The 11,792-nt window shown below is 37.1% G+C and overlaps 1 protein-coding gene across 1 annotated transcript; it reads right to left on the bottom strand.

The window, feature by feature from the left end:
- Positions 1 to 499: 499 nt before the first annotated feature.
- Positions 500 to 11,224, bottom strand: HMGN5 (high mobility group nucleosome binding domain 5). The gene is made up of 6 exons (XM_049871971.1): positions 11,054 to 11,224; positions 9,304 to 9,333; positions 8,716 to 8,745; positions 8,207 to 8,260; positions 6,069 to 6,200; positions 500 to 1,869 (listed from the first exon to the last, which is right to left on the bottom strand). Exons 1-6 carry the CDS (start codon positions 11,066 to 11,068, stop codon positions 1,171 to 1,173), a joined length of 960 nt encoding a protein of 319 aa, XP_049727928.1. The 5' UTR covers positions 11,069 to 11,224; the 3' UTR covers positions 500 to 1,170.
- Between the last annotated feature and the right edge of the window lie 568 nt (positions 11,225 to 11,792).

Here is an 11,792-nt window from a genome sequence, read left to right as displayed (position 1 = left end):
AATACATTCTACAACATGGATGAACCTCAAAAACATTATGTTAAGTAAAAAAAAATCAGACACAAAAAGCCACATACTGTATGATTTCATTTATGCGAAATCCAGAATAGGAAAATCCATAGAGACAGAAGGTAGATTAGTGCTTACTAGGGCCTGGGGGGTGACGGAGACTTTTACAGGAAATGGGGAGTTACTGCAAATGGGTACTGTGTTTCTTATTCAGGTGATGAAAATGTTCTGGAATTAGGTAGTGGCAATGGTTGCACAGCAATGTGAATATACTAAAAGTCACTCAATTGTGTATTTTAAAATGGTGAGTTTTATGTTATGTCGATTCTAACTGAATAAAAAAATTAAATGTTTTCCTGAATGTCAAAAAAGAAAAAAAAATTGGAGACATAACAAACCACAATCATCTTTGAAGAGTCTTTTTATTAAGATAAATCCAGTTAAACTTTTTGGATACATATATAATCAAAACTGCCCTTCTGAAATAAACATTTGTATTTATTTTCAAAATGAGATTCCAATCTTATTTTTTCCAAAGTTTATAATAAAGTTATATTTGGGAAAGATAATTCTAACTCTTAGTATTACATGAAAATAGTTTACATTCTTTATAAAAGCAATCTAGAGAACTGCAGAAATATTGAAGTTCTTTCTTTTGGAATCTCCCCTTTGTGAAATTATCATGTATGTAGAAAAACCAAACCCGTTGCTGTGGAGGTGATTCCTTTTCAGAGCGACCCCACAGGACAGAGTAGAACTGCACCATAGGGTTTCCAAGGAGTGGCTGGTGGATCTGAACTGCTGACCTTTTGGTTAGCAGCCGAGCTCCTTAACCACTGTGCCACCAGGGCCCCATATATGTAGAAGTAAAATTAAAATCCAAAGATTTAACACATAATTTACACAAAAGTGAATTCTTCGACAAAGTTGAAAGCTATCACTGCATATTTTTTGTATATATTCAACTATTACAATCACAAAATTTATAAAGGTTTCATATTAGGAATTTTGTGGCTAATCAGCAGTATGGAGATGTTCTGTAATTAAATCGATGCTAAAGAAAAGCTGTGTTTATAAAATATTTGATAAAAATATCCATCTCTATTAACATTTCATCATGGGGGTACATATTACCAAATTATGAAGCTATATAGGGCAGCTTTAAATAATACTCTGAGACTCTTCTTTTCCAACTTCTTTCTTTCCAACTTCAGTGTCGTTTTCATCTTCCTTTTCATTACCTCCATCTTTCCCTTCTCTTTTTCCACCTTCTTCTTTACTATTTTCCTCCTCCTTTACTTCTTCCTCTTTTCCATCTTCATCCTCTTTTCTATCTTCATCTTCTTTCCCTCTTCCATCTCCTTTCTTTTTTCTGTATTCTTCCTCTTTTTCGTCTTCTCCTTTATCTTTTCCATCTTCTCCTTGCCCTTTTCCATCTTCGTCCTCTTTCCCATCTTCATTACCTTTTGTGTCTTCGTCTTTTCCATCTTCTCTTTTCTCTTTTGTGTCTTTGTCCTCTTTTCCATCTTCTTTCTCTTTTGCATCTTTGTCCTCTTTTCCATCTTCTTTCTCTTTTGCATCTTTGTCCTCTTTTCCATCTTCTTTCTCTTTTCCATTTTTGTCCTCTTTTCCATCTTCTTTCTCTTTTTCATTTTTGTCCTCTTTTCCATCTTCTTTCTCTTTTCCATTTTTGTCCTCTTTTCCATCTCCTCTTTCCGCTTCTTCTTCATTTTGGTTTTCCTCATCCCCTTTCTGATCTTGTTTTTCATCTTCTTTTCCTTCTGCTGTCACTGCTTCTTTCTTTTCTCCTTCTTCCTCTTCAACATCTTTTATTTTTTCATCGATATCTTTTTCAGGTGCCTAGTTGTATAGAGAAAAAAGAAAACAAGATTCTATTTGTAAATTTGGAACTATTTTTCCTAGATATTTAGACAGGATTATTTTTTTTTATATCTATTTTACAGGAAGAATAATACTTCATTTACAAAAAATAAATTTTCCTGTGAAAAAGGCCTCCTAAGTATCACATCATCAGGAAAAACATTCTAAGAAATAGGATTAACTAAAATATCTCTACACAAATGTCAACAAATAGATATTCGAAACAATAAATTCAGGAAAACTCATTCATATGATTGATTTTCATTACAAATATAAGGAAACACAAAAGGAATACCTCAAAAAATGAAACATTTATTCTATATCAGCAATTCCCAATGAGTAGCATGCATGTAAACAAAATACAGTCCTTGGAAAAATAACGTATTGCTTCTATAATGGGGAGATTTGGGATTTTTTGGCACAAAGTCACTTGAAAAGTCTTGTACAAGGTGTCATAATTTCACTTACAAAAGATTCTCCATATATACACATTTTTTTGTTTGTTTTAGATTTGGGTACTACATCCCATTTTTAGTGTTTTACTGTTTTATCCAGAAATATGGTATGCATGAAATTGCAAAATAGGACATACTAAAAAATTATATAATGTTTTATTTTGTAACCAGAAGAAGGAAAAAAAAAAAGAACCATATGTTCTGGAAAAGGGATTTACAAATAGTCCATGGCTGACAAAAGGAATGGAGGATTACCTTGTGTTTAATAAGAGGGTCATTACATCAGTACTACATCATGACTACTGGTATTTTTCTATTAACAGCAATGCTAACCCACTCCTCCCATTACCTGTACCTGTAAATTCTCATGTTTTAAATTAATTTCCTTTATTTTTACCTCAAGTACCATTAAATGACAGAGCCACTACTCATTTATTCTGAACCTAAAGGAAACCCTGGTGGCATAGTGGTTAAGAGCTATGGCTGCTAACCAAAAGGCTGGCAGTTCAAATCCACCAGGCACTCCTTGCAAACTATACGGGACAGTTCTACTCTGTCCTATAGGGTTGCTATGAGTCAAAATCGACTTGACGGCAATGGGTTTGGTGTTTTGTTTGTTTGTTTGTTTAATCTAAAACGCAAATAGGTTAAGATTAGGAAAAAGACAAGGATGCCCACTCTCACTATTTCTATTCAACATCATTCTGGAAGTCCTAGCCAGAGCAATTAGGCTAGAAATAAATAAATAAAGGGTACTCAAATCAGGAAAGAGGAAGTAAAACTATTATGTTTTGCAGATGACATTATACTATACATAGAAAATCCCAAATATTCTACAAGAAACCTATTAGAACTAATAAATTAATTCAGTGGTGTAGCAGGATACAAAGTTAACAGACAAAAATCAGTTGGGTTTCTATACTTCAGCAATGAGCAATCTGAAAGGGAAATTAAGGAAACATTACCATTTACAATAACTTCCAAAAGAATAACGTACCTAGGGATAAATTTAGCCAAGAAGGTGAAAACTTGTCCTCAGAAAACTATAAAACATTACTAAAAGAAATTAAAGAAGTCCTAAATAACTGGAAGGCCATTCTGTGTTCATGGACTGGAAGGCTTAATGTAGTTAAGATGTGTAAAAATGGTGTGGTGGTGGCATCTGACCTCCTCTAACTTCACAAGGTGGGAAGAGAATCAAGATCAATGGCCCAATGCTGATTCCTATGAGGCAGAGGTCAGACATGCCTCCTCCCTCTGCCATCTTTACTAATTCTGACACCAACTGTCCCTCCTAAGGCACTCTCTAGTCTGCTGGGTTCGATAATTCATTGCAACGGCCACACAGAACTCACAAACAATACTCATTATTATGGGGTTCATTAGGCAAGTAGCAGGTTACAATTCAGGTTCAGGAACACTCAGGACACAGTTCTTCCATCGGGACAGCCTCTTCCCAGCTGTGCCACAGGCACACTTCTCTCTGGCTCCTCGGCCTCTGCCTTGCTCAGAGGCAACTGTTACAAAACTGTTTTAGGTCTCCCAATAAGTGCCCAGAGGTACCCCACTCTGCCAGTAAGCCTCGGCCCAAAGGCACTCAGCTCTAGCTGCATGGGTAAGCAAACCTAGCTCCACCAAGTGACCAGAGCACCCTACTCTTCCCAGCAAGCCTTTTGCCCAAAGGCACTCAGCTTTCTGGTTTCATGGGCTAGGATGCCCACTGCACCATCTCTTGCCACTATTTCTCTGCCACCACTTCTCACTTCTTCAGTGTTACAGCTCTATCTATCTTTTAGTCTCCTGGTTCCAGGAGCTTCTGGCACAGGGATCCCGGGTCCACTGGACACGCTCTGTTGTTGGCTCTCCTTCCTTCGTGGTGGTGGGATCCTCCCCTTCCTGACTCTGGTATGGTTCATTTCAAGCCCAGTGGGGTGGCAAAACCAATCAATCCCCTTGGTGGGCCACAATTACCTTATTTGCATAGTCCTACCCAATCACTTGGGTGGGAGATACAAGACTACAGCAAGAAAGGCCACACAAAATCGATCCATCACACTGCAAGACATCAATACTGCCCAAAGCAATCTGTAAATTCAATGCAATCCCCAACAAAATTTGAACATTTCTTCTTTAAAGAAATGGAAAAGCAAATCTTTAAATTTATAAGGAATTGGAAGGGGCCCCAAATAGCCAAAGCAATCTTGAAAAAGAAGGATAGAGTAGGAAGACTCATACTTCCTGATTTCAAAATATACTATAAAGCTACAGTAATAACAATCTGGTACTGGTATAACGATAGACATATAAACCAATGGACTAGAATTGAGAGTCCAGAAATACACCCATACATCTATGGTCAACTGATTTTTGACAAGGGTGCTAAATCCATTCAATGGGGAGAAAGGATTCTTTTTAATAAATGATGCTGGGAAAAGTGGATTTCCACATGCAAAAGAATGAAGCTGAACGTATACCTCACACCATACAGAAAAAACAATTCAAAATGGATCAAGGATCTAAATGTGAAAACTAAAACCATAACATTCTTAGAAGAAAATGTAGGGGCAAGGCTCTGGGACCTAGTGTTTAGCCACAGATTATCAGATATGATAATAAAAGCCCAAGCAGCAAATGACAAAATAGATAGACGGAACCTCATAAAAATTAAATACTTTTATACATCAAAGGACTTTATCAGTGAAGTGAAAAGAAAACCTAAAAACTGGGAGAAAATTATCTGGAACTACATATTGGATAAAAAAGAGCCTAATATTCAAAATATATATAACTTCGACAATTTAACAACAAAAAGACAAAATGCCCATTTAAAAAAAAATAGGCAAAGGACTTGAACAGACAGTTCACTGAAGAAAATATACTCAAATGGCCAATACATACGTGAAAAGATGCTCAACATCATGAGCCATTAAACCCAAACCAAACTCGATGCCATCAAGTCGATTCCGACTAATAGCCGTAATGAGATGCCTCCTCAACCCCATTAAAATGGCAATGATCAAGAAAAAAAAAAAAGGAAAGCATTAGGTGTTGTTGAGGTTGTAGAGAAACTGGAACCCTCATCCATTGCTGGTGGGAATATAAAATGCTGCAGCCACTGTGGAAAACAGTTTGGCAGTTCCTCAAAAAGTTGAACATAGAATTACCACATAACTCAGCAATCCCAATCCTAGGTATATACTCAGAAGAAGTAAAGGCAGGAATGCAAACAGAAACCTGTACACCAGTGTTCATTGCAGCACTTTTCACAATAGCCAAGGTGGAAACAACCCAAATGTCCATCAACAGAAAGATGAATAATCAAAACATGGTATATACATACAGTGGAATATTACTCATCCATAAAGAGAAATGAAGTCCTGATACATGCCACAACACAGAGGAACCTTGAAAATGTTATGCTGAGTGAAATAAATCAGTCACAAAGGGACAAATACTGTATGGTCTCACTTATATGAAATAAGCAAATATATAGAAACCAAAGATTATTAATGGCTACAACATGAAAAATATATTCAATATCATTGAGTTGTAAATGTGGAAGTTGTTGTGTTGGCAGATGTTTTGGTATGTATGTTTTCATCATAATAAAAAAAGAAAAAATATATATCACCTCAAAAAACAAAAAAAGGCAAATAAGATTTCTTCCAGTTGCACCTATTCTTAAATTTTTAAATGGTCAAATTTGTTAACATTGTAGGATACCTCGATAATCTTGGCTTCTTCATTTTCACTATTGTATTCTTCTTTAACAACTTCTTCTTGCTTGGTTTCAGCCACGGCTTTGGCACTTGTAGCCACGTTTTTTTCCATCATATCATTTTTTGTCTTCATTTTCTGTTCATCAACACAAAAGAATAGAAATGAAATATACAATTTAACTATGGTGTTGATTAAAAGGCCAAAGTTATTTTACCAGTTGCAATTATTTGTTAAAAAAAAAACCCTTAAAATACCACATATAGCCCTGGTATCAACAGAACTATCACTTAACACTTTGTTCCACTATAAATCTAAAGCAACATTAAAAATTAACAGTGTGCTTCTGATATAAATCAATGATTTTTTTTTTTTATGTTGAGTGATATAGATGAGAGGCCACAAACTAAAATGCTGACCAGTGGCCACTAAGGGACAATTGCAAGCATCAGGTTAACTTTGATAAATGAACTCTCTCTGACTATAGTGGACCAGTTTATCACTTTCAAGTCTGATAATTAGTAACAGAGTTTTTTTTTTATTATAAAGCCTCACTGATAATAATTAAAAGAAATGCTATATTAGTAAGAGCATCAATTTAAATATATTTGAAAGAGATGACCTGAGGATATGGGTGATATCTCCAAGTTTTGGAATGCTTCGAATCATGGTTACCTTACTAAGAAACCTCTTTGCCTAAGTGTATATGTAGCAGAAAGAACCTTTTTTTTTTAAAAATTGAGCTTTGGATGAAGGTTTACAGAGCAAAATTAGCTTCTCATTAAACAATACACATATTGTTTTGTGGCATTGGTTAGAAACCCTGCCACTCTCCACTTGGGTTCCCCATTTCCATTTGTCCAGCCTTCCTGTCCCCTCCTGCCTTCTTGTCCTTGCCCCTGGGCTGGTGTGCCCATTTACTCTCATATACATGGTTGAGCTATGTGTATTACTGCTTGTTTTATGGACCTGGAAAGAGCACTTATTTAAGGGGTCAAAAAACTTGTGTTTGAATTCTGGATCTGCCACTTACTTGCTATGATCTTGAGTAAAAGCATATATCTCTTTGAGCCTGTTTTTTCATGTGTATAAAGAGAGTAATACCTCCTACCTCACTTCAACAGGGATGTTCTAAAGAACAAATGAGAAAACACATGAAATTTCTTTAGAAATTATAAAATGCGATACAGATATAAGTTATTACTCTTTTAACATATGAGAAACTGAGAGCCAAAGAGGTTAAAGTAGTTTGTCCATGATTGCATATCTGTTCTGTTCCAGCAATCTCTCCTCTTTTTTTAAAGAAACAAGCTGTACTTAATATTTTAACAACTGATAAATTGAGGGCCTACTTTTACAGAACAGGGAACTTAAAAAGTAAAATAGAAAAAAAAGAAAAATAACTTTCTTTTCTGCTGTCACAATTAATAGATCAACTATTACTAAAACTTCACTTACCCTAGTTTTAGCAATATCTTTTAATCAAGGATTTCAAAGCATTTTATGAACATGACTATAGTTTACAGTTTCCTCAACTATAAAATGATAGGATTTAGATGATTATTACTAATATCCCTCTTAGCTTTAAACTTTTATGATTTTAGGAGTTCAATCCTTAAAACATTCTTATGCATTAGGCAATTAACAATGAACTTAATATTGGGGCTATTTCTATATGTCTTTAGCCACACCATCAGAACACAGAAGCCTGCATGAAATCCATTGTGTCCATTTAAAAATAATGTATGTGAAAACACTTTGCAAACAGTAAAGTGCTATCAAATGTTAATTATTACTATTATTACAAAGCACTACTCTGGTTCCTACAGTTTACACATTTTGTTTTCCCAGGAATATCAATATTGTGTCTCTATCATGCCAAAGGCATGTACATTTAATGGGTCTTATCCAAGTGAAATTTTGTTTTGTCTCTTACCAATGAAAATGCCAAAACGGAGTGGACATATCACAAAACATGAAGAAATATCCCACCCAAAGGACTTATATATACTATATGGTATAATAAAATATATTACTAACTGAACAGAAAACAAAGGAAAATTATCAGCTGTATGCCTTTCTGAAAAATTATTTGGAAAAAAAAGCAATTTCCTTTCAAATTGCTTTCCTAGTTGAATATTTACCCTTGGAGTTCCTATTCTTTTTGGCTTCAACTCCAGTGGAATGGGCGCAGGCATCTGTATCAGAAAACACAAGTTGTGGAAAAAGAAAATAAGAAAAAAAATGTAATCGAAGAAAGATGACTAACAATGAAATTCAACTTTTTGAATTAAAATAAAGGGGTGTAGTTCAAATTGAGCACTGGGGAGTAAAAAAAAACATTTCCCGGTGTGAAATTTTTTCTTAAAATTTCAAAAATAAATTTCATATTAAATATAATATTGTACAACTGGATTTTAAAATTACATTTCACAATGCTTGGGCCCAGTGCCGTCAAGTCAATTCCGACTCATAGCGACCCTATAGGACTGAGTAGAACTGCCCCATAGAGTTTCCAAGGAGCGCCTGGCGGATTCCAACTGCCGACCCTTTGGTTAGCAGACCCTTTGGTTAGCAGCCATAGCACTTAACCACTACACCACCAGGGTTCCCAATGCTTGGGCAGCTATATAAAAAAAAAAAAGGTACTTACAGCAGACAGTCTAGCTGATCTTCTTTTGGGCTATAAATGAAAAAAATTATCAGATAATAAAATTATGGGTACACAAAACTAGAATTATTTGTATCTTGGTGAAAATATTTAGTGAAACTGCATAAATATTACCATTAAAGAAACAATTTTGAACTTTTTTAGAAAATATTGCAGTAGAAATATCAGTTCTGATTTTTCCTTCTTCTGGGCCCTTCATAAGCTAAGGAAAATATCCCAAATTAAAATTTAATTGCTAGGGTAAATTGTCACAGTGACTACTAACAAGGAACATATTTAGAAATGAAAATATGACCCCATCTTACCAACTGACAAAGCATTTCTTTTGCTTAAAGGGAAGAAGCTCTCTCCAGATTGTGATAGCTCAATAAAGTCCTAAATTACAAGAAGTTTGGAGTTTTCAATATTTATTATATCTCTGAGACAGCTTACTGGCATACCATATTGGTACTTATTTGGTACAAATATACCAACCAGCACCTATTTTAAGCTACTTATGTGGCTCAAATTTATAAAACCAGTGGATTTTTTTTTTGGTGGGGGACAAATTCTAAAACTAAAGAAACTCACCTCCTGCCTCTCATCACCTTCACCTGCAGCCTATACAGATGAAAAAATCACACAGAAAAAAGGTCATCGATATAAATATACAAATCAAAAAATAATGCCTATGGATTACAGTTGCAAAATAACCGTTTCTGACTTTTTCCTTGGTTTCTGCTCAAGCAGCCACCTGTTGTTTCCCAGTAGTAATGCCACCTACTGCTGTTTAAAAAAAAAAATGTGCAAATGTGCACCCAGAAGCAAAAGCATGCTCAGACAAAAGTTTACACAACCGATAGTCAATTTCATCCTTTTGTGTAAATCTCATGTCCTAAAAACAAATCTTAATTTTGAAATCCACCTGTTGTAGTCTGACAGTGTTAAAGCCTCAAAAAACTGTGGGGGTGGGGAGAATGAAGGCGGGACTTTGTGCAATTTCCCTATCTCTCTGGTCTTACGTTGTGCCTCTGTAACCCTCTCCGGACGCTGGACTGTTCTCCCCTTCAAGTTATGCATTACAAAACTACAACCCCCACAATGCTTTGGGGAAAAAAAAAAACTCTCTTTGTTCCAACGTCAATGCGTTATTCCAAAGAGCCGGCCGCGGGTTTTAAAACTTCCCGCCACTACCTGCTACAAGGTTGCTGTCAGCTACGTAAAACAGCAAGACCCACTGACAAGCCCAGAAAAGCGCAGCAGCGGGAATCCCAGGAAGGGCGAAGGTGATTAGAAACGATTTATTTCCATAGATGAGCAGCCGTTTAGTCTGAGAATGATCAAGTTATTGCACTATTCATACAGCCCCGGAGCCCGAGGGAATCTCAGTCATATTCCTATGTTCTAGGACTAGAGAAGGCGGGGCGGATATATAGGAAAAATATCAAAACAATCATAACGGTTGCATTAGCATATAGTGTTTTACAGTTTTACCAAGCAGTTAAACAGCATTCGGTTTTACTTCTAAGGGCCCCAGGAAAAACACCAGGTGTGAATTTACTTCCTGTCTAAAAGAGGAGCCAGAAATTTTGAAGTGAGATTTGCAGGAGCCCTGTAACCCTATACATTGAATCAATTCCTATGTTTCAAGTGAACAGAGATCCATGCTACGCCCAACATCAGCAACAGCATATCAGACACAGTTCTCTCAAGCCCTTTCTACCTTTAGCTAGAGAGCTTGGAGAGCGCCAGATCTCTCAGCCCTAAATTTGCTAATTACAGCGGTGAATCTCTCCCTTCTCTAGGACAGTTTGAAGTCTGCGCCGCCTAATGGCATAGGATTACCATTGCACAGCCATCTGGCTTGACAAGAAGTGGACGAGGAGGAAAAAAGAAAAAGAAAACGGGAAGAACAAAGGCAAATAGGGCAGCAAGCCATGGCTTTCGTTCCCCAAACAAGACAGTTCCCCAAGAAAAGCCGAAGGGAGAGGAGGGAGCTGGTGCCTGGAAGTGTGGCTGGGAGAAGTGTTCTCCAATAGGGTAAGCGGAGGGAGGGGGGTGGGGTAGGAAGCGACAGCAAAGCGCTATGGCTGTTTGTAATTCAGCATGGAGACACCTCTCAAGCGATTCTTTCCTTTAAACAAAACAATCCGAAAGTGAACTACTAGTTGCATGCAAGACCATCCTAAACCTTACACACACTGCTCTTCGCCCTTCCCTCCCTTTTCATTCAGTACATCACAAAATCGAACTATAAGCCAAAATGCCAAAAAAAAAATTATGCCGATTATAAAATATGTTTCAGCAACTAATCACCCTTCTGTTTTCTCATTTCACTTACCTTTCTTTTGGGCATAGTTACAGCTCTATACAGGAGATTTTAACAGCACAAAAAAGCCGAAAGCAGTCTCCGTCCGACTGCTCCGAGAGCTACTGAGTTTTCAATGAACTAATTGCAGCACGACCTGTACTCTCCTCAAAAAAAAAAAAAAATCCCTCGTTATTGGCAACACTAAGTACACCAAGACGCAACCAAACTACGTGGAAAGGGGGTATGACTGGGAGCTAGGTTGGAGTGACAGATCATCAGGCCAATAAGAGGAAGTGGCCGGCCGGGGGGGCGTGGCCCGTGGATTTGCCAGAAGCCCTCTTACTCTGCCTGCTCTGACCGCTGGTGGGGTGGAGGAGCACGCGGACTTAGTAGAGGCAAAGTGCTTCAAGCCTAAAACCGGCAAGAAGGCAGGACTTGTCTTCATCTTTTTTTTTTAACTTTCTTTTTTGTTGTAGTAACAGACGAAAGCCACTACACTTACTTTCTCCGAGGTCTCTAATACCTTCCCCTTTTCTCCCAGCGGGAAAGTACTTTTGAGACCGGAGTTGAGTCAGAACTCTAGTTCTTCCACCTTTGGCTGGAGTGTAGATCGACTGACAGATGCACTCATTTCAAGAGTGGAAAAGAGTGATGCTGTGTCTCTGGTTGTGCAAACTTCGCGCCAAAGCATAAATGTGGTCCTGGCATGAAGAGGGAGCCCTGGTGGCGCAGTGGTTAAGCGTTTGGCTGCTAACCAAAAGGTCAGCAG

Source organism: Elephas maximus, chromosome X (genome assembly GCF_024166365.1).
Source record: "Elephas maximus indicus isolate mEleMax1 chromosome X, mEleMax1 primary haplotype, whole genome shotgun sequence".
NCBI classification, from domain to species: Eukaryota; Metazoa; Chordata; class Mammalia; order Proboscidea; family Elephantidae; genus Elephas; species Elephas maximus.
This window is presented reverse-complemented; position numbering and strand designations above follow the sequence as displayed.

What these genes read in the sequence shown, in the direction of transcription:
- HMGN5 (XM_049871971.1), bottom strand. An exon ending in GATCAGCTAGACTGTCTGCT is followed by an intron (nt 8,261 to 8,715) that starts GTAAGTACCTTT and finishes TTTCTGATACAG; the next exon opens with ATGCCTGCGCCCATTCCACT. An exon ending in AAAGAATAGGAACTCCAAGG is followed by an intron (nt 6,201 to 8,206) that starts GTAAATATTCAA and finishes GTTGATGAACAG; the next exon opens with AAAATGAAGACAAAAAATGA.